The sequence below is a fragment of the Ochotona princeps genome, chromosome 6 (assembly GCF_030435755.1).
Source record: "Ochotona princeps isolate mOchPri1 chromosome 6, mOchPri1.hap1, whole genome shotgun sequence".
Lineage (NCBI taxonomy): Eukaryota > Metazoa > Chordata > Mammalia > Lagomorpha > Ochotonidae > Ochotona > Ochotona princeps.
Genome location: NC_080837.1, coordinates 14,543,841 through 14,567,284, shown reverse-complemented (window position 1 = coordinate 14,567,284; position 23,444 = coordinate 14,543,841). Strand labels below are relative to the sequence as shown.

The window sequence follows — 23,444 nt, the reverse complement described above, 5'->3', positions numbered from 1 at the left end:
GCTCCTGCCATCCATGGAGTCACAGATGGACTTCCTTGCTCCCAGCTTCAGCCTCGCCCAGCTGTGGTCGGTGCAAGCCATTTAGGGAGTCAATCAGCAGATGGAAGAACTCTCCCTGTCTCTGTGTCTCTTTCTGTCTCTCTCTGTCATCCTACCTTTCAAATAAATAAAATATTTTTAAATAAAAAAATGACTTTTACATAAATTATATTTTAGCTAAAACAAAGGGCAAAAGGGGAAGAAAAAACAAGCAGAAGTGGGTTTCTCTGGGAAGGTCCATGTGTTTGCTGCCGTGTTACAGGACAGAGATCTTTTCAGCCGGATGGAACAGCTTTTAGCAAAAGCAAAGCAAGACAGCCTTAACCACCTTCCATTTTGTGTAAAGCCAATCCTGGGTCCTGGTGGGTCCTGGTGGCTAGCAAGTGACTTCGTGGTCAGGAGAAAGACAAACTGGTATACTAAGCCTGAATCCCCAAGACACAAGCCATTCTGAAGCCCTGTATGCAGTGCTTTACTGAGTTCTGCCTCAGCAAGGAAGAGGCAGCAGCACCGGGCTCAGGTGCTTGGCATCACCCTGGAGTCAAGAAGACTGAGTGAGTGGAGGTAGAAGGGTGGGAGGAAGCTTCAAAGGTTAATAATGTGTCTGTAAGGGAGGCCTCCTCTTCAGGTCTTAACTCTCATCTGCTTCTGTCAGGCTTTGCCAGCAAACTGCCCCTTGATCTGCCCAACTAGCTCAGATAGATCTATCCGGGTCCCGAACCTCCATCCTCAGCTTTCCTGAATCAGGACAGCCACTTGTTTTTTGGTTTTTTTTGTTTTTTTGCATTTTTTAAAATGTATTTATTATTTGTTTTTAATTCATTAATTACATTGTATTATGTGACACAGTTTCATAGGTACTTGGATTCTCCCCACCCCTCCCCAAACCCTCCCCCCATGGTGGATTCCTCCACCTTGTTGCATAACCACAGTTCAAGTTCAGTTGAGATTCCCCCATTGCAAGCATATACCAAACATAGTGTCCAGCATCTTATTAGGACAGCCACTTGTAAGAGTCCATGTCGGACCTCCTGTGCATCAGGTGTCTGCTGGCTGGGTGACTGTGCCAGTTCACAGTGACACCTTTTAGTAGCACCACAGTGGTGTTGATATGCCAGCCAGGTGCATAATAGTTATGTCTTTTTTTTTTTAAGATTTTTTTATTATTATTATTGGAAATCCGGATATACAGAGAGGAGGAGACAGAGAGGAAGATCTTCCATCCGATGTTTCACTCCCCAAGTGAGCCGCAGCGGGCCGATGCGCGCCAATCCGATGCTGGGAACCAGGAACCTCTTCCAGGTCTCCCACGCGGGTGCAGGGTCCCAAAGCATTGGGCCATCCTCGACTGCTTTCCCAGGCCACAAGCAGGGAGCTGGATGGGAAGTGGAGCTGCCGGGATTAGAACCGGCGCCCATATGGGATCCCGGGGCATTCAAGGCGAGGACTTCAGCTGCCAGGCCACGCCACCGGGTCCAATAGTTATGTCTTTATGTCTGCATTAAGTTTAATGGTTAAATAGGATCATAAGAACTTGCAAAAGCACAGGCTTTTTGAGGTGGGATGTTTGTAATGATGACCTGTTAATGTTTTGTTTTTCCTAAAAATGTTCCCATACCAAGCACATCCACTTCACTCGTCATCGTTAAGGAGGCAAGGCTGGGCCCCACAGCAAGGACTAAGTGTTCCTCTTGTTTGCCTTCCACTCAGCCGCCACCTGCTCTCCATGCTGCTCTCCCCTCCTTGCCGTGGCATCTCTGTCTGCTTTGCCTGGCTGTCAGCTTGTGGGGAAAGCCAACATCTGCCTGACACTGGCCTGACACCCTGTTGTTAGAGTCTATGGGGGTCACCACATGTGAAGAGTGCCACACACATTCCACGTGAGCTCTGGGCTCGCACACTTGTCCTGAATGGCAACAGTTCCTTCCCCACCCCTCACCGCCCACCCCCAGCTGTCTTTAATTGAGAACAGGAAGAAAGGAAAAAAATAGGTTGAGAGTATACATGTACTGTGAATACAGCCGTCATTGAGATTACCTTCTCCTGCTTTGTTGAAGTATGACTGACAATAACCATTATATATGAGTATGTGTGGAGTGTGTGGTGTGGTGTGGTGTGTGTGTGTGTGTGTGATTTCATATGTATGAAATACAACATGACTTTTGGATATACTCCATTGTGAAATGATGAGCACAATCAGGCTCACATATGCATCACCTACCTAGCAACCCTTTGTGTGCTGGTGTCTAGTGAGACCACTTGTCTGTTCTCTTAGCAGATTTTAAGTATGTGAACCCGTGCTGTTCACTGTAGTCATGGTGTTGTATGCATTAGGTCTCTAGAACTTAGTTTATATCCCAATCAACATCCTCTGCTCCTTACCCCCCTGTGTTTACATCGGTGCACTCACACACCACACACATACACACACCTGGTAACCACCCTTTTACTCTTTTTTTTTTTACTGTGAGTTTGACAATTTAGATTCTATATGTAAGTGAGATCATGTAGCATTTGTCTTTCTATATCCAGCTTATTTCAGTCGGTGTGATGTCTTCCAGGTCCAACGTTGTTGTCAATGGCAAGCTCTCCCATCTTGAAGGCTGAGTTACATTCCCATATGTAGTGAGTTAACATCCATTGGCTGACACTGAAATTGTTAGATTGTTCCCACATCCTGGCTGTTGTGAACAATGCTACAGTGAACAGGGGAGAATAGATGGCACTTGGAGATAATGATTTCCTTTTTGACTCTATAGCCAAAAATGAGATTGCTGGATTGTACAGGACACCTTCATAGGAAATGTATACTACAGGGGGAAAATGGCATGGATTTTGAAACAGAATAAATGTATTTATTCTGTTTATTGCATGGTCATTCTATTGTGATTGTTTTTCTAAGGGTCTTGCATAACATTTGCCGCTATGGCTGTACCAACTCACATTTCCACAAGTGTGTCAGTCCTCTCTTGCCCGCATCCTAACCAGCACTTGTTGTCGCTGCCCAGCGGCAACACTAAAATGACGAGGCATACTCTGAGGGTCTGGGAAAAGCTGGAACCGCAACCGGACCCTTCACTGCCAAAAGCGGCCACGTTTAAATCCTTCTCTCCGCTGCCTCTGTCCCCATTGGTCTTAGCTTTCCTCCCCGCTTCTCCAACCCTCTCTCTGCCACCCTTTTTCCTGCCTGTCCTTCTTCACCGTCTTTCTCCATTGTCCCTCTCCTCTTGCTCCAGCCCTTGTTCCCTTCCCTGTCCGTCTCAGTTGTAGTCTCTCCGTCTTTCTCATCATCATCATCGTCCCAGTCCGTCCGTCCGTCCATCCTTCCGTTCGTCCATCTGTAACAGCTACTTTTATATCGTTCTCCACCACTCACTTTTCCCCGTGGGTCCACTTGGTGCTATGTGATAGGCCAGTGGCAATGACATAATTGCAGCGAGGGCATTAGCCTATCCCTTTGACTTCCTGTTTACCTGCTGGTGAGACCAACTCCGCCTCCTGGCCCTGGGCCAGCCGCCATCTTGCAATGGCCCCTCCAAATCCCAGGAGCGGCTTTAGCCCCCTGCTCTCCACAACTTGTTACCTTCTGATTGCGGGGTAACAGACCCCTATTAGCAGGTGAGGTGATATCGCACAGTGGTTCTGATTTGCCTAAGCATCTTATCTGATGGGCATTTGCAAATCACATTTATTTTCCCATTAATAGAGCTGATTTCTCGTGGTTTTTAAAGCCCCTGATCATATTTGTTGTTCAGAACCCCACCCAAGACAAAAGATGCCCATGTAGCTCTAAAGCTGTTTCATCAGAGTGGGAAGTAGAGATTTGTTTCCCTTCCCCCCAGAGGGACCCATTGGAAGTCCTTAAAATTCCACTGTGGGAGTTTGAAAACTACTGGTTATAGAGGGACCACTGTGGAAACCTGTGTTGGCCTCAAGCACTGGGGATGGAGGATGGATAGCCACAATGGCCACCATTCAAAGGCTGCTTGTCTGGGGTTAGCCCTGTGGCCTACTGGGGAAATCCACCACCTGTAACACCAGAATCCCCTGTGAACACCAGTTTGGGCCCCAGTTGGTCCATTTCAGTCTAGTACCCTGCTAATGTGCTTGGGGAAGCAGTGAAAGATGGCCACAGTGGAGTGAACCAATGGATGGAAGAGATATCTCTCTCTCTCTCTGACTCTCTTTAAAATAAATGAGCAAATCCTTATTTTTTTTTTTTTTTTTTTTAAGAAAAGAGCTGTTTATCTGGTCAGAGAAGCAAATGGGTCGCATACCAGATTGAGATTTGGTGGCCTGGGCTATCAGAGGACCACAGTGACAGTCACTCTAACTGGTCACATCAATTGGTATTTATTTACATTCTATTTAATGGTGTTTGCATCTGTATAAATTCCATTGTAACAATGTAGTACTCGGAACACACATAGAACTTGTTGCTGGAGGTGTGGACACAGGGGACGCTCTACCAAGGAGGGAGACTAAAGACCCATGGGAGCAGACAGGGGCCACGTTTCTGTGGATTTGTATTCACCATGTCTAGAGGCTGTCTGGGGAATCAACACAAGCAGATTTGTGCTTTAGAAACATTATTGTGAGAGGCTTCCACTGATGATTCCCATGTTCCATTTTGAGTTCAAGTCCCAGCTGCTCCACTTCCAGTCCAGCCTCCTTGCCAATGCACCTGACAAAAGCAGTGCTCAGAGTCTTTGGGCTATTGCCTATCATGTGGGAGACCCAGATGGAGTTCCTGACTCCTGACTTGGGCCTGGTCCAACCCTAGCCATCTGGAGATTGAACCCACAGAGGGAGATGTCTTTCTCTCTGTCACTCTGCCTTTCAAATAAATAAATTGAAGTTTACAAAGAGAAAGGCTCACTGATGGGCATGTAGAAGATGACTTTGACAGGGCAGTTAGGACACTGTGGAGGGCTGTGATTAGGACAGCCTTAGCTGAATGAATGATTGTGGGGAGAAAACCAGTGTGGGGATCAGAGGCGGTGGCGTCAGTGCCATGATGTTCCAGGGAGGAGATGGCGAGAATTCTGTTCCGGAGAACTCGCCAAGCACCTCACTCAAAACCTCACTGATTCCTGCTCCAGGCCCAAGTATGACATTCCAAAGCTTGCCTGTCAGTCCTTAGCCCCTTCAGTTCGCCTTCGTTGGCACTACACCTGCTGTCCAGTAGGCACTTGTCAATATCCCTCCCATAACATATATGTGCATTTCAAGCCAGCAGAAGTACATACCTAAAAAGTGCTCTGGGCCCTAATTTTGTTTTTAAAAATTTATTTGAGGGCCTGGCGGCGTAGCCTAGGGGCTAAAGTCCTCGCCTTGAATGCCCCGGGATCCCATATGGGCGCCAGTTCTAATCCCGGCTGCTCCACTTCCCATCCAGCTCCCTGCTTTGTGGCCTGGGAAAGCAGTCGAGGATGGCCCAAAGCTTTGGGACCCTGCACCCGCATGGGAGACCCGGAAGAAGTTCCAGGCTCCCGGCTTCAGATCGGCACGCACCAGCCATTGCGGCTCACTTGGGGAGTGAATCATCAGACAGAAGCTCTTCCTCTCTGTCTCTCTTCTCTGTATATCTTACTTTGTAATAAAAATAAATAAATCCTTAAAAAATTATTTGAAAAACAAATTTATTTGAAAGGCACAAAAAAAGACATGTGGGCAGAGAGACACAGATCTGTCCTAGCTGGTTCCCTCTCTAAATGCCTGCCATAGCCCAGGGCTGGGCCAGGCAGAAGCAAGAATTGGGAACTCCCTCCAGGTCTCCCACATGGGCCTGGGCAGGGCCCCAAGCTCTTGAGCCATTCCCTGCTGCTTTCAGGGTGCACATTGGCAGGGTGCTGGAATTGGGAGCGGAGCCTTGACTCAAACCCCAATGGACTGCTCTGGGATGGGGGTATCCCAAGTGGTGCCTTAACCACTCCAAAAGTTCAGCTCTTAAGCCTTGGTTTTATCTTCAAAAATTCATTCATTTCTGGACAGGGTAACTTAGAAGCCTGAGAGGGCACAGGAGTCTGGCTTGGTAAGACTGCCTGCCTTCTCCGGCCTGTCTGCACTTCAGAAGGTGGTGCCAGCCAGCTCCAGAGGCACATCCACTCTGTAGTTTGTCTGGGATTCTTTGCCATAGTCTAGCATCTGAGACTGTCGGGAAGGACCTCCCACCTCTGGCATCCGTGGGTAGCCTGCTTCTTCCACCTGCGCTCCAGCCATGCCTGCAAAGCCTGTTTAGGATATGGGATTCTACAGTATTTGCAGCTTGTTGGGGTTAATGTCTGAGGCACTGAGCACTGGGTATGTTATTCTGGTGGAGCTACACAATAGTCCCATCCTGCAGCAGTGCCAGTAACCGCCCGGCCTCTCTTACTGTTGGCAGGACACAATTGGGAGCCTGGAAACCGATATTCTTCTTTTATGTAAGGCAATCTTGAGAAATCTAATACCTCCTTAGCAAAGTCCTGGGTGTTTCAACGAACACAATTGGACTGGATTGAAGATTGAGAATAGGTTAGCATTAAGGCCAGGATTACTTTAGTAATTACTTTTTCTATTGGTAATAACTGTTTCTTTAGAAATGACATTAACACACACCAACAAAACACAGCAGTAATCCAAAAGTTAATGTACTGTTCATTTATAATTATATTTAATTCATATTTATGAGTTGTTGGGAGGGAGGAGTAAGAAAAGAGTAAAAAAGTGTTACAGAAGAAGCAAGTGAAAAGAAAATTTTTGTGTTATAGTCTGAAGGATGTCACTTCAAGTAGGGAAAATCAGTTTTTTAAACAGAGTTATATAAAACCAGATTTTATTAGCCACAGCTAAGGACATCTGTGTTTTTATTATTTCCAAGTGGCACTGGGTGAATTCAGTGGATAGGCTTTCTGCATTTATTCATTTTTTGCTAACCAAAATATTAACATAAATACCTCCCATGATTTTGATTTCCATAAGTCATTTAGATTGATAGAGATTTTTTTTTTTCAGCCCGAAGAAAATTGTACATCTTTAGGCGGCCATCGAACAAGTAGCTCTGTACGGTTTCCTTTGAATTGTCCATGAAACCTGATGTATTATTAATGAATTAATTTCTTGGTGGAGGAGGCCTGAATAGCTTTCTGTGAATGGGCAGTTGCCTGGTGGGGCCAGTTTTGGCTGCTGCCATTTAACATGTGTTGCTCTATTGTGAAGTCTTACCAAGCCGTAGGACAATGCTCGTTTAATCCACCGCGATGGGCCCCAGCACACTCTGAGCTCAAGTCGGCTGCCAGGGTCACTTACCCAGCAGCCCGGGCTGGGGCCCCGCTCTGCTTGGCTGCGAAACGGCTGTGATGGCTTCCACCCTGGCCGTTCGTTTTCCCTAAAACAGAGGAAACGCGCGTGCAAGCTGGGCCAATGTTCTCAGCAGAGATTCCAAACTGGCCGGCTGGGTGCTGCCTCCATTCCAGGGAACGTGGGCTCCTTCTCTCCTTCTGGAAATGGCAGCGTCTGGGCCCGCGAGGTCCCTGATGTTCTGGGGCGCAGAGCAGCAGATGGCATTATGATTTTCCAAATCCTGATGAACATTCTAACTCAACTTGTTCATTTCACACTATGTAGTTCTGTGTTGTTGGGGTTCTATTATTTTTATGTCCCCTCTCTCCCTCTCTTTCTTGGTTCCTCTCCTATAAAGTAATTTTAAATCAAGAGAGCATCTCCTCCAGCCAGCTCAGTTCCCTTCTGTCTGTCGTTCATTGGCCACATGGAAGCCTGGACAGCACAGCATCCAATCCCCCACCTCTGAATTGTGGCTCTTCACTGCCTTTTGAATTTCAAACCTTTTGGGCCGACCCCACTGACACACAGGCACAGCAAAGCACTGAGACTTCTCGTTCCCCCCCTTACTGGGCTTGCGGTGAGGTGACTCATGGCGTAATTATGTTCACCAACAGTCGAGAGAACACTCAAGGGGCCATTCCGCATGGCAAAGTGGACTTTGGGTTCACCATGAGTCTGTGGAGTCCTGTGCAATCATGTTCTGGCATGTGGGTTCTTCAGGACAGGGAGGGACCTGCCAGGCCTCTGGTCCTTGAATGGTGTGTAGACGAAGCTCAGGTGTTCCAGGCTTCAGGCTTCTGCTGGCTCACCTGAGCTAACATTACTTCTCTCACTTAGAATCCTATATAGGGTTATTCCTCTCTCCTCTTCAATTTTGTGTTTAAGACAGCTTCTGGTCTACCTTTAGTCTAACACTGCTTTTAACTTGCACTTGTGCCTGCGGAAACTGCTGGAGAGTCAGTATGGATGTAAATGTCATCATTGAGGTCCCAGATCAAACACATACATGTGGCTGAACTTTTCCTAAAAAAAAAAATTGACCTCACCGGTGTATGAAATTCATACACTATCCGGGGACAAGGTAAAAACTGCAGGTAGGAATTGCTGAATAATTACCTTTAGACCAGCCCCAGCAGGAGACCTCCCACGAGGGTGAGCTCACTTAATGGTTCCTAAAACTCAATCTTGCAGATGTCAGTGGCCATGCTTGATTATTTGAAACAGTGTTTTGGAGGGAAGAAGGGGGAGCAGAAATTCATGGGAAGGGTCCAGAGCAAGAGGACAATAAGAGGTTTTCCTTTTTGCAAGTGAAATCCCTTTGGGATGAGACAAATACAGATTTTGCTGCTCAGGCTAAACCAGTGAAACGGGACTTGTGCATGTATGTATGGGTGTGCAATGTATGCCAGCACCTCTCCCTAATTCCATGTGATATAGCTGATGACCAACGAGAGCCTTTAAGAAAAGAAAGCCATTGCAAATATGCTTTGAAAGATGGATTTATTTTCCAATTCTCCATCTTCCCTGACTTTCAAGGAATTTTGCACAATGCCAGGATCTTTGCCGTTATGTTTACAAAATTCTTGTAGAAATCTTTTAAATGACAACCAGATAGACTAAATGAAGAATTCATGTGGACATTTAAACGACTACAATCATGGCTCTTCTTCTAGCCCGAAGAACTTACAAAACACATTGGGGCAGGGAGGGGAGGGCAGGAAATAGGAAAAGCTCTGGAATCTTAAATTTCAGTTACCTAGAGGCAGATTCCTCTAGCCCTGCTCATTTGTGTTTTGTGTTTTATATAAGCCAACAGCTGGGGATGCTCCCTCGGCTAACAGCTGATTCTCCTTGATTTAAAGCGTTTTTTTTTTTTAGGGGGGTATGGTGGGTGTTTCTTTTGCCCCAGCTGCCAGGCCCATCGGAGACAAGTTAAATGAGCTGCTACTGTCAGCCCAGACCCAGCGGACAGAACTTTACACCAAAATGCCCACACATGTCATTTGTCACGTCTGGCAACTCAGAGCATGGGGTGACCCAGTGTGGAAATTGAATCATCTTTCACTTTCTCCGCTCAAGGCTTGATGTGAAAGTAGGATGAGTAAAAGGAAGGCTCCCTGCTCTCCCGGGGTGGGGGGGTGGGCGTCAGTGGCTTTCCACTCTGCTGAGGTCATCCACAGGCTTCCCAAAACACGCCAGGTCTCAACGCCCCCTGCCCACTGCCCACCCTCTCAGCACCTGGAAGATGAGGTCAATCACATCTGCCTCAGTAAACAAAAAATACACTTACAGTCCTGACTGCACCCTCACGGCCCTACACGTTTGAAATGAGCTCCCTTATTTTAGCAAACATTTACGGAATGTTTCTGCCACTGCGGACTCCTAGCTGTTCTCTGCCTTGCTTGGGGCTGACTCATCCTCAGATCTAGCAGCACCTGTCTCTCCCTCCTCTCCCTTTCTCCCTGTCAGACATCTCCCCTGCAGCCACTGCTGCTTCAACAGGAACAGCGAGGACCCATCAACTATCGGCACTTAACTGACTCCCCAGGGCTCTACCACCACATTGCATTTTGGACCAGTAGTTTAGGGTTTGTACATTAGCTCCTGGGGAGATGTGGAAGGTCAATGTCCAGGTTTTGGCTGCTTTTAACAGACCAGGATTCCTCCCCAGGCAAGCGTAGGTTTGTCTTTGGGATCCTGCCAGTTGTCTCACAGACACTATGCCAAGGTGGTGACCGTGGAGGACCAGATATTGGCCTGTGATCTGACCAGGAGAATGCCACTCGGCAGTGACAGGTGGCCTTTAACCTTAGACCTGTGGCCGGCAGTGGAATTAGCCAAGTAAGCCATGCCAGTTAGCATGAGTCTAGGACTGGACATTGTTGGTGGGAGGCAAGGGAGCAGCCCTTGAATTGCTTCTGAAATGTGGAGTCAGACTGCAGCCGGGTGATTCTCTGATGTCAGATTGATGGTTTGACAGCGACAAGTACAGAAAGCAGCTGTTCGTGTGCATGGACCATGATGCACCTGACCTTAGAAATCACCATCACAGCCATCACCTGGAAGTGATTGAGAAGTTGTTCTTCCTCTGTTTCGCCATAATATGCCATAATATGTGTAGAATCTCAACTTGAAGAAGTAGCTGTCTTGCACAGGAAGAGGGGAGCAGGACACAGCACAGCATTCAGGACTTGCCCTGCACTCTGTCACAGGTGCTGTCTCTGAGTGAGGAAGGGAGATGAGCCGAGGAGTCAGCTCACACCCTGCGGGTTCTTACACAGGCCAAGGGTCCTGCACCCAAGCACAACCTCGCCCAGCTGAGAGTTCTTCAGAGGTGGGAATGTGTGTGTAGACTTTACCTGTGCGACATTCCTAGTCCCCACCTCAGGAGCGCTCTGCCTGTCCCTGGCTCCCTACCACTCCCGTTAGCAGACTCAAAACTCCCAGCCAGTATGAGGCTCCCAGTCCCAGGCTTCTCCTTCCCTGGCTGCTCGTCCCATCTTGCAGAGCTCTTGTCTGGGGTACACATCTTATTCCCTCCAAACACTAGACAGATCCCTGAAGGATGCGTATCAAGGATCAGCCACCCCACAGTGCCAGACACCCTGTCTTCAGCATGGTAGATGCAGTAAGAGAAATGGATGTTTGTGTCACTTTTACACAGTGATTTACATTGATACTCTCCCTGTCAGGATTAGAATTCATAACCACGTTGTGTCATTTTCCATTGTCATGTTCAGTTGTGATTATAGGCAAAAAAAAAAAGGCCTTAGGAATACACACACACACATATTTGAGCATAAGTCAATCCTTACTCTTCTAGTTGAATAGTAGTGCCAGGTTTCTACTTCATACAAAACAATTCTGCTAAAAATCTGGGCCTTGTCTGAGTTTTTAAAAATAGCATCTTTACCTTTCATTTCTCTTTTGAGACCCATTTATTTATTTTGAAAGAGTTTTATCAAAGCAAGACAGGTCTTTCATCTGGTGGTTCACTCCCCAAATGGTTATACCAGCCAGGACTGGACCAGGTCAGAGTCAGGAGCTGGAAGGTTATACAACTGTCCCGTGTGGGTACAGTGACCCAAGCACTTGGGCCATTGTCCACTGCTTTCCCAGGCACATCAGTAGGGAGCTAGATCAGAAGTAGAGCAGCCAGACTTGACCTGGTGACACAGAGGATGCCAGTATCGCAGATAGGAGCTTCCCTGGCTACAATACAATACCGGCCCCTCCCCTGTTCCTGTTTGAAGTTTTTATTTTGACACCGTTTTAGATTTATATGCAGCTGTAAGAAAGAAGATGGAGAGATTCTGTATACTCGTCCCCTGATCTCCCCCAATGATAGCATCTCATAATTTAATAGTGTGTCACAACAAAGAAATTCACATGGGTGCAAAATGCAAACTGCTGACTCTTCAGATTTACAAGTTCTATTTGTGCTTGCATTGGACACTGGGAGAGGTTATAAATGTTGATGATATGGGCCCTTTTTAAAAATAATAATAAGTTTTATTTGAAAGGTAGAGTTAGAGAAAGATCTTCCATCTGTGAATTCAACCCCCTGATGACAAGAGCCTTGCAGAACCAGGCCAAATCCAGGAGCCTAGAGCCTCATCCAGGCATCCCATGTGTGTGACAGAGGATCAAGAACTTGGACCATCTTTACTGTTTTCCAAGTTGCATTAGCAGGAAGCTGGGTTAGAAGTGGAGCAGCCAGGACTGGAGCTTGCACCCATATAGGATGCTGGCATCACGTGCAACAGTTGAATGCACTATGACACAATACCTGCTCCGACTTGAGTTTTTTAGAAAAAGAACATCCCTTAAAATAACCACTATCCCTCTTAAATAAGTCACTTCAAAAGCATTTTTCTTGTTGGTGCTTTCTGTTTTGGGAGGATCCAATTTGCTGCCTGCTCCCAAGGTCATGGAGTGTGCTTATTAGCAAATTTTGCAAGTCAGCCAGCAGTGGTTGCGGCTGCGATTGGACCTCCACTGCCTTCTCCCCTCTTCCATTCCTTTGAGATTGAGTGCACACTCACACACACACTTTCACTCAGATTTTCTGCTGTCTGCTTTTTTTTTAATGCTTGAGTACCTTGCTGACAAGTGCTAATAGCAAAATACCCAGAGAGCAAGTGAGTCCAGTTGAAGATAGCATACATTAAACATTCTGAACTTGTCCTTTTGCTCATAGATTGTGCATAATTAATAATTAAACAGTTTCCGTTGTAATGGGTTGACCTTTCTGAACTGTTCATTACTCACAAAGCATAGGCATCACTCAAACTTTTTTTTCCCCCTGATGTCCTTGGCTGTTCTGCAGCATGTGCGCCTGCCTCCCAGTTGTTTGTCAGGAGGGGGCCTGAGCAGGTAGTTACTGAAATCTCTGAGAGTCAGAGAGTGGCCTGCCTCACGACCAGAATCGCTTATCCAGATGGTGGAGCAGTTTTTACATCACAGTCACCTGCTTGATAACAAGATGCAGCTTCTGTCCCTTCAGTGGGACCCTAAAGTTGATTTGGGACTGGCATCTCAGGTCTAGGCTTTTGGTGGAGGTTATGGCCTGCTGTTTTCTCTCCATACCTTCCCTGCTTGGAAGTTCAGCACAAGAGCATCCCTCCCCCCTGCCCAAAAGCCCTGGAGGTGAATAAGAAGAGAGTGACTTCTAAGAACCATTGAATCCGTTTTTGCCAACACTGAGCATTGCTTGTAGAATGTTGGAATGTATTCCTCTGCCTTGCCTGGCATCTGTGCTTTGTGAGGGACATTTTTTAGTAAGTACCAGCAAGAGGGCCTAGCGCTTTAACCTAGCGGCTAAAGTCATTGCCTTACATGTGCTGGTATCCCATATGTGTGCCAGTTCACATCCCAACTGCTCCACTTGCCTTCCGCCTCCCTGCTTGTGGCTTGAGAAAGCAGTAGAGGATGGCCCAAATCATTGGGACCCTGCACCCATGTGGGAGACCTAGAAGAAGTTCCAGGCTCCTGGCTTCCAATCAGCTCAGCTCTGACCGTTGTGGCCACTTGGGGAGTGAACCAGCGGATTGGAAGATCTTCCTCGCTGTCTCTCCTTTTCTCTGTAAATCTAACTTTCCAATAAAAATAAATAAATCTTTAAGTAGCAACAAGATCATCGCTGGATTCTGTGAACACCTTAGGATGGCTCAACGTCTCCTGTCCCCTCACACAGCTGACACCCCTTCCTTCCAGAGCAGTGCAGATAAATTGGAGTGCAAATTCGCTGGAGCCACCTCCTGCCCACAAACTATGATAGATAAACTGCTGGAGGTCTTCGTGGCCCAATTTCAGCTCACTGTTCCTTTCATTTGCTTGTAAAGAGAAAAGAACACTTTAAAACACTGCAGCTCAGAGAATGCTCTCAAGTTTATGCGTTGGCTTTTTCCTCAGGTGCATTAGCAGGCTTGCCAGCGTGTGAGGCACTGGCTCTCAGAGGCCCCTTTGCTCCCTGTCTACGTGTGGCATTCTGACCACCACTCCCTGCTCCTCAGTCTTCCACAGCTAGGGAAGTTCTCCTGTGGAGTAGGCGAGAGGCGTGGATTTCACAGCACAAAGAAAAACTGAACAGGCCGCGTGGCGCAGTGGGAGGCGGTGGAAGTCCACCCCCTGCTCCGCACGTGTCTGATGAGTAATTCTTTGCAGGCACTGTGGAGACGAGACTCCACTGTCTACCGCTCTGCTAGGTCAACTCAGGCTGGCATCTTTAGAGGTGAAATAAATTATTCATGGGTACCACCCAGTGTTCCTTAGTTTTATAATATGGGGAACTTAACAGGCGACAGTATCAGGTCTTAAATAAAATTAACTACCCATGCAAGATGTCGCGTCTCCCTGTTTCTTTTGTTTCTCTCCCATCTTCATCCAGTTGCCTGGTCTATAACTCGTTAATTTTACTCTCGGTATCCTACTTTGAAATGAGGCCCACATTAGCATTGTGCTTTACGCCTAATCTCTGTGGAAGGCCCATCCGGAATCTTAGCCACCTTGGTAAATATTCAGCCACAGGAAGACAGCAGGCTTTTATTTTCCTGAATACTACGTGCCATCCAGGACAACAACAGGGCATTCCATAAAGGAATGACTTCAAGAAGCTTCCTAAACTGATCAGAAACCATCATTCTTGCACCCCAGACTTTGAACTATCATCTCACTGATGGTTTTAAAGATCATAAAATGATATTTCTTGAACTGGGTCTTGCATGATCTCACAGGCTCGGTGATATATATATGACTTTCTTAGACCAGGGTCAGGCCCGAAATTGATATCACATTTTATTTTTGCTCTTCAAACCAATAGGACTTCTGTGACCACTTGGCGACACCTTTATCGAGGACATGTCACGTCACCGCGTCCCTCATGTCCTGCACATAGACCTCCTGGTCAGTGCCCCACGTCTTGTATCTTGTCTGCGCAACGCCTGCACGTACTCCTGTGGACCGGGCAAGATTCTATGGCAGTCCCATTTCCCTTTGTTTTGCTTTCCTCTTGGAAGCCTTTCTCCACTGCTGAGAATTTTCTGTTGAGAATTACCAGCCTCCTTTCTTGGATGTGCAGTGTAAATCCAGAAAGGACAAAGATATACACAAACCAAAATCTCTTGCGTTACCTTATTTCCGCCCCCCCCCCCTCGCTTCCATCTAACCTCTTCAGAATTTCCCTGCTCTGGCTTTTTTTGGCTGCTTCTTCCACTTTCCTGCCCTCCCTCCATTTCTTTTGATTCAGTTGTATTTTCCAGCACTTTCCAATTGTTTGAATTGGAAACAATGCCTTAATAAGAGTTCTAGTTAATTTTCTGTCTTGTAATTACCGATCTCATTTTTCTGATAATTGGCCACAGCAATTATATGTATATTTACTAATCACATAGGAGGCTTGCCATTGTATCTATCTGCCACCATTGATGATGACACGCAGATTGCAGAGGTGCTTTTATCATCTTCTTTTTTCCACTACATCAAAGCTATTTCCCCCTTCGTTCCCCATAATGAATACATGCATGCATTTGACACAGTTGTGTGCTAGAGAAATTGTTTGGCTCCCACCAAATGCTGCATGCTCTGAGTTTTGTTGCCTGCAGCGCTAGAAGGTTGTATGTAATGATATATTGCTCATCCAAATGGCCAAAGCACTCCAAAGCACAGTGAGATTAAAATAAGTCATTCCTTTGTTAATTTAAATAGGTGCATGTATCATACTTTGCCAGGGCACTTTGTGCAGGGATGTCAGGGAGGAAAAAAGCCGCCGAAAGGTATTTTTAATAGCAAATGAGAATAGATGAGAAGGGAGTCATTTGCAGCTGCCTACTTTGTGTGGCTCTCTTATTCCAACTGTAGGTCTAATGAGATGACTGTTAAAGTACTCTGCAGCGTAATTTCATTACATCCTGAGCGGTTACACTATAAACACAGTGGTTCTCTCTGTCATTCTTGGAAAAACTCCTAAATTCTGACAGCCTGCCTTCGCAGACGTGCGCGAGGCCAGCTCCCTGGGTCACGGGTGGGAGCAGCAGTGTGCTGCTGTGTGGATTTGTGTGGTCGCCCAAGTGGGAGCTTCTCATTGTGTGTCTGTCTCCTAGGATGAGCTTGCCTGGTCAAGGAGACTAGGATGAGGTTCCTGTTCCATAACAACTTCCCCTACAAAAGGCCTTTCCTCTGAAAGAAGACAAAGAAAGAAAGAAATCTGACCCAAATGAGTCCATTAGAGGCAAACCATTAGGAGCAGCTGAATATACAAATAAATGTAAATAAAAAGACAAAGTGTAAATAAATAGCAAATCCAGGAAAAGAAGCAAAGGTCACCACAAGAATAATTTCACAGCTCTTTGTTAATTACAAGACCATTTGTGTGTTACTTAAATAATCATTAATTTCTCATTTACACTTTCCCTACCTTCTTTCCTACCCTGTGGCTATCATTGTCCTTTTATCACCCCCTCCCCCCCTTGGTCTCCTGTCTCTCGCCATCATAACACGTGCGCGTGTGGCTTGAGATTGGGCGATTTTACCTGACCATGGGGAAGAGAATTTGGTCTGCTTCCGCAGCTGGGTGAGGTTTCAGAACCATCCTGTTCATCTTGGATCTCCTGCTGCTGCTTGGACAGGGCCGCCTGGGATGGGGAATAGAGGTGACAGACACAGAAAGGGCAGGAATAGCTGTAACTTTTGGTGACTTGTGTCTCCTTTCTCCCAGGATTCGCCCGTTCTTCCGGTTGGAGAGTTCTCAGAGCCATTTGTACATTTCATCACTCAGTGGTGAGCCTGTTTGCCAACATGCCCTGCCCTCAATGTAAACGCCACATGCCATTAAGCACTGCTCCAGGCCTCCTCCTGGCTCTCCCCACTTCCTCTTGGAGACCAGAGGGAATTGGGAGGGGAGAGGGAAGGGGGTTGGGCAGCTGGGGCAGCAAAGCTGACAAAATTGCTGAAATTATGTAAACGTTATTTACACAAAGGGTTGTAAACGCACTTCCAGGCTCTTCCTGTTGTAATAAACAGCCAAGCATCAGGCTCCTTCTCCTGAGTTCTTAGGCTGTTTGCCATCCCTTTTTTTTTTCCTGTAAGAAATACACAATTTTATAGTCCCTATTGAACAGACATATGAAGCTTGTTTTTATTAATGTAACCTCCAGTTACCCATAAAACCGTCTGTCACTTAGTGGAAGCAGCGTAGTTTATTAATTCATTGGATTTTCAGTAAATAACTTTTATCTTGGGTTCTATTTTAAACACAATCCTAGGGTCCCCTGCCGTAGATGTTTCTGAAAGGCTAGGAGAACGTAGACCCACAGGGCCCATGTTAGGCCCTCAGGAGCTGTGCAGAGCCAAGGGGCTGAGATCAAAGGGTCCTCAGAGTCCCCAGGCAGCCCCACACCCACACAGAAACAATCTATCTTTTGTTACCCCTTTTACCACCATCACTACCCGCCTCCTGTCTATCCCACAAGACCAGTCTGCCCTCTTCCCCCACTGAGTAAGAGTGGTCCCCAGGAGAGAGGAGGAGGTTTGAGTGCAAGAATGACCGTCCTCATCATGGGAGAGGGGGACAGACCTGGGGAACATCTTGGAGCTCCTCCCCAGTGACCCAAAAGTCCCCACATCGTCTTCCCCAGAGCCACCTCCCGTGGTGGAAGTCCAGAAAATAGACCCTACCCAAAGCCACCATTCACAATGGGATGTGGCATAGCAGCCAGGCAGCCCAAAGGCCTTACCAAACTGCCATGATCACATCCGCTCCTCCCCTCCCCCTCCCCCATGATCCATCTGATGATTACGCTAAAGTGAAGCCAAGAAATATTCCTTAATATAAATGTCAAGCTTTATCACCTTTTTGAGTAAGTGTAATATGTTACCTCTTAATAAAAATGTCTCATACGGTTTTTATTCCATCTGGGGAAAAAAAATACATATGGGAGAGATTTGTCTCCCCCGATTAAAAAAAAAAAGAATTGTATTGGCACTGTTTCCATTTATTTAAAATACTTGTATAATATTCTGTAGCCTCTGAAAAAAACTGTTTTTACTCAGAAAATATTTTTATTTCCAAAGCATGCTCCTTGTTAAAAAGAAAGTGTGCATATGAATTCAGTGTTGCAGTCCTGGACTGCTTTGTTTTACCCAGAAATAGTTACTTATCTCCTTTATATGGAATTCCTAGAAGCACATCAGGGGAGTACCTCATTCTGCACTTGATCTTAGCCAAAAGGCTGAGAAGCGATGGGATACCTGATTCTGAAATAAAGAAATCCAGAAGCGTAGTACACTTCCAGCCTTTGGGCGCATCTGGTTCCAGCCCCGCCTACCCCAGAGGCATTGGTTTTGGAACCATAGTGTTTGTCTTACTGTTACATGGTCTGAGACCGACCTGGGAGGAACTGCCTGCCTGTGCAGCCTGGGGAAAGGTAGATAAAGTTTTACCACCTTCCTCCTGTTTAAAAAAAAAAAAAAAAAAAAACCAGCTGTTGGATTGAAGTTATATGGAGCCAGAGGAAGGGATAACCTGCCCCCGAAGTTTCCACAGATGTCAACTGAAGCGGAACTGATAGTGCATAAAACCTCCCACTCCCCGAGAGATGCAACCACTTTGGGAGTGTCACAGAATTAGGACTGCTACCAACTCCACTGGCAAGACAGCCTGAATCACTCACTAACAGGTGCAGGGTTTGAGAGGGAAGGCACATGTCCCTGGTATCATTCATGGCTCATAACTATGATTCTTGTTTACCAGATGATCATTAAATCTCTCTATTAAAAAAAAATGCTGTCAAGCCGACAGCAAGATTAGTAGAGGGTCTTCAGGGTTGGTGGGGATGTCTTATCTAATATTAAAAGCCTCTATGTGGCATTGTGGGTTACAGAAACTGCAGTCTCTTCTCATCCCACAGATACAGATTAAGACAGACAGCATGTGCACTTGATGACCCCAGTCATCTCCACACACTGCAGCTACTAATTATACCTATTGCATGGAAGGCCAGAAATATTTTGCAAGAAAAATGTGATTCTGTTAAGCAGATTAAACAAATCGAGCTGTCCCACCCAGGGCTGTTTAATGCAATGCAAGTGGAGATCATGTGTAAAAACTCACTTGTAATTTCGTATCATTATCTGGATCTCTAACCTCTTCTGTCACCTGTCACTCAGAGCAGTAGCAAAGGAATGAGACATGCTGTCATTTGGCTTGACACTTGTCTTGCTCTTCTAGTGGTCCTATCCTAATTACCCAAAAAGATGTATGTGGTTTCCTGAGTTAAAGTTTGGAATCAGTCAAAACCTGAGTCACGGAATTGCTACTTTCTTTCACATTTGTTTCAAAAGCAGAATAAATTTGCATTTATTCTTTGTATTGCAAAGTAACTTAAAAAAAAGAACAAAAGCAAACTTACATTTCCAATGAGTAAGATCCCTGAAAAACTATTTCATTAAAGACTTTGGGAATAGACGTCAGTACTTTGGCCAAGATAACATCCAGATTCCAGGGGAAGTAGTGCTGGAAATGATAGCAAGTGTAGATTCTGATAATACAGGTAATACAAGTTGATGGCTTTTTTTTTCCTTTACAGCATGCGTAAACAGCCGAAAGAAAGGCCAGCACCTGAGGAATTAATGGTAAGTGAGTCCTGTCAGACTTGAGTTCTCCAGTTAGGCGTTGATGTTGCATAATCTGGCAGAGAGAATGAAGTGAGTTCGGCAAGCTGGTGCTGTAAGCCTGGCCAGGCAACGTGATCTCTTTCAATGGGGCGTGCACTTTCCAAGCTCAGATCTTCATTTAACAGTTCCCACTTGTAAAAACTCCCTGCCGTTTGGAAACTCATGGCAGAACTCGTCACACATGCCTCAACCGAGGGTCCCAAGGGTGAGGGTCCCAAGGGTCCCCTTGGTTCCCACTTGCTGCCTCAGCCTCCCAGAACTTGGAGGACAGGTAGCTCAGAGCACGGTCAGCATGTTGGGTTTTCACGGGGCCCTGCAGGAAATTCTGAGTATGGTGTACATAGTCCTGGGTTCCTGTGGAGTGAATTGAGACAGACTGCAAAGGCCCAAGTCGGTGTGGATCTTCCTTCCACCCTCTAGAGTCAGCCGCAAGGCTGCTGGCGCCATGTTCTCAGCCAGGAGCCAACTTTCCTGGATTGCAGATGACAGTGTTGCAGTGAGGCTGGGAGAGGAACAGAGACTCTCCCTAACAGTTCCCCAGTGGTCACTGTTGACTGCAGATTGTTGACTTGACGATGCACAAACTGTTAGAGTAGCCATTAGCACTGGTAAGTAATAATTACCATCTATTCTTTCTAATGTTTCACGTACCACTCCCTGCCTTTCAATCACTACAGTGAGAGAAAATGCAGGCCAACCTGCACCTCTTGAAACCATGAACATTTTGTAGAGAGCAGGTCAGAGGCGTCCCCCCTCCATGGCCCAAGCTCACAAACACTGCCCCACCCATCCTTTTGTACACTGCAGGTAGCATCCCCAAATGGGAAACACCAGCACACCTCCCTTTGGCACCCTGCATGCTTTACAGCTGCAGCTCAATCTCAGTTGGCAAGGAAAGTCCCAAGTTCAAGTTCACCCCCACAGCCTCTCCATACCTGTGCAGGTCTCCTGTCTGCATGTCTGGAATCAGTCTTTTTATTTTTTTTTTTCCCTTGCTCTCTCTGATGGTTGGGAAATTCTTGCAGTTAGTCACATTTGAGAGAACTTGGAACAGGTCCTGGAGAAAGAGACCCGTTTACCTCAAGCATTATGATGCTATGGCTGGGTGGCTCAGCCATTAAAACAAAGAAATGCAGTTTCATAAACTAGGTAGCCGTGGGTAAATGCATGCATGTTTCAACGCTGCGATGAGCTGGCCATCTATAAATAAGACATCTACGGATTGCACACACCCATAAACATGGACGGGGCAAGGGGGAGATGTATGCATGGGTAAGGAGCAGTCCTCCAGGGTGGGCAGCCTGCTAAGACAGGCCAAATGGTGAGTGCTCACACTGCATCAGCAGCCAGGGGAGGTGGCTGTGTGTGTGTGTGTGTGTGTGGTCGTGAACGAGGAAATAATAAGACAGACTTGGATCTCTCTCCACCCTCATGAGTGCCATCCCACACTTACACTGCATCCCTGTCCATCGTCAGTAAAACACGATGAAAACCGTAGCCATGGGAGGCACCACCACAGGAAGTCCCATGCTGTACCTCGTTCGGCATTATTTCTAGTGCCACTCGCTGTCCAATTTCAAATATGTTAATCCCCAGAGATACAGCAGCCATAGCACCCCGATTCAGTGTGGGCTCAGTAAGGAAGAAAGAAACAGCGGGAAAGACACGCAGTGGCCACGCTCCTGGACCTGGAGCCCTTCCTGCTTTTGGCCCAGAACTTGTGGACAACTGGGTGATGGGAAAACAAAGAGAGCTATCTCCTGTCCTAAGTACCCCAAGTCACGTGGTCGACGTAGGGACCCAGTCTTAAGGAATCACTTTCTTTATTCCTCTCCCAGCATATTAATGGCTTTAATTTTTCCTTTTTCCTCTCCGCCTACAACCTATTTGATGGTGCTCCCGTCTGGAAGCTGAGGGCCTCCTCTGGAAGGCATAAATTGTAGAACCCATTTGTCACTGTGGGTAGGGGGGCCCCGTGCCTCTCACAGAAAGCACCGTTCATCTCTCGAGCGTGCGCGGTGGCTCCAGCCAGCAGGGTACCAGCGTGGGCTGCACAGCTTGGGCCCGCATCAGCTGGGAGGGCCTGCAGGGTTGCCGAAGTTTCCCAGCGGGTGTGCATTTTCGGAATCCAAGGAGTCAGGTCGCATTCTTAAGAGTTGTGGATTTCCCATTCAGGGACTCTCCATGAATTTCCAAGTGTGGCCTAGACCTGTGACCAGTTCTCAGCCCATGTCAACCAGAGTACAGAGTGGGCCATGTCGGCCCACTGACTTCTAGCTCTGGGGACCATGCACATAGTGGCCACTCAAGCAGTTTTGTGGAGTCACAGCGATCTCTGACCTTGTCGGCCTGCAGATTCCAGCCAGAACACTCAGTCTCTCTGGCTGTCTGCCCCCCTCTGCTTTGTGTGGTCATTGTGCAGATTCAGGTTTCATGGCCCAGGTGGAGGTATGGTAACACTAGACCAAGAATGCCCTATTGATTCCTATTAGCAGTGGGGAACACGGTGCATATGAGCTGGTGTGCTTTTCTGGCATCATTGGTGTAGACATTGAGCTACGTCCAGCGTCCATTCACTCAGCAACAGCAGCAGCATCTGTGTCTTCTTACAGGATGTCAGAAACAGGGCAAGAGTGGAAAGGAGGCAGATGGTGATAGACCACGATATGTGGAGACCTGCACTAGGTCCAGTGGAGGCTGGAAAGAAGAGTAAGCTGTGCATATAGACAGGGCAGGTGCAATGTAACTAGGATGAAGTGGCTGTTCTGAACGGGTTCTGTGGGACCCAGGTGGGGAAACGGGGCCAGGCTGTGTGGAGGAGACAGTGTTTCTAAAGGGCCTTAGTTTGGGCCATTGTTTAGCCTGGTGGGGAAGACCCCTTGTCCTCCCTTCGGGCCCCAGCTCCTGCCTTCAGCTCCCAGCCAGTGCAGACTCGGAGGCAGCCCTGAGGCCGCAAGTCCTTGAGTTCTGCCATGCACATGGGAGACATGAATTGAGTCCTAGGCGCCAGGCTTCAAGCCAGCTCAGCCCTGGCTGTTGGCAGACATTTAGGGGGTGAGCCAACAGAAAATTTTCTGAAATAAACAAATAAAAATTTCACCCTAAGCGAGTAAAATAAAGAGGGGTCTTTCATAGGATGGATTGTGTATTAGCAGAGACTTCCTGGGTGTGTTCCAGGAGGGGGTCACGTGAGTGTGTTCTGGGAAAGAGGAAGCCTCTCCCTGCAGTTATGCAGAAGCTCCTGTGAGGCTGACCTGGTGGGACTGGCAGCCCACACAGGGGAATTACAAGGAGATTGCATACTCCCTGCTAGTGGGACGGTCACTCCCCAAACCCACTTCAGTCACCGGGGTGGCCCTGATGACAAAAGCAGTATGCGCACCCACTAGCAGACCCCCACCTGAGCTTGAGGTGGCCCTCATGGGCTGAAGGACATGGCCTTGCTTCCCTTATTCAACAACCTGTTGCAGCTATAAACCCAGCATAGGACAAGCAGACCAAGAGGGTTCCCACCCCCAGCTCTTGCCTGTAACAGTGACTTTGTCATCCAAGAAGCCACCTGAGGTCATGGAGCTGCCCTAGCACTGGGCTTGAGGGCCAGCAAAGGCCTTCAGTGAACAGGAAGAAAGGCCCCAGACAGAATCATAGGGAGAAGCCAGCTTCAGCCAATGGCAGGGTGTGTGTTATCTCAAAGGGAGATGCTGAGCGAGGCCATTTGCTCTGAGGACTTGTTCTTCCTTTAAGGGCCCCTGGTAGTTTAGTCAGACCACAGCAGGCGGTTGGAGAGGAAGAACCAGCTGGCTCAACCCTCATCACTCCTAGACTTGCTGTCCCCTTGCATTTGTGTCCTGCTCTGACATCGGGACGTCTGGAAGCACATTCTAGAATTGCGTGCCAAGGCCTGTGTG

At 47.2% G+C, this 23,444-nt stretch overlaps 1 protein-coding gene across 1 annotated transcript in view; it reads left to right on the top strand.

Moving 5' to 3' along the window:
- The window catches only part of MAP2K5 (mitogen-activated protein kinase kinase 5), a 245,809-nt gene that overhangs the window by 192,729 nt on the left and 29,636 nt on the right, over positions 1 to 23,444 (top strand). The window contains exons 20-21 of the mRNA XM_004578329.2: positions 16,580 to 16,641; positions 19,449 to 19,494. Coding sequence (XP_004578386.1) covers positions 16,580 to 16,641; positions 19,449 to 19,494 — 108 coding nt within the window. The remainder of the gene's footprint in view (positions 1 to 16,579; positions 16,642 to 19,448; positions 19,495 to 23,444) is intronic.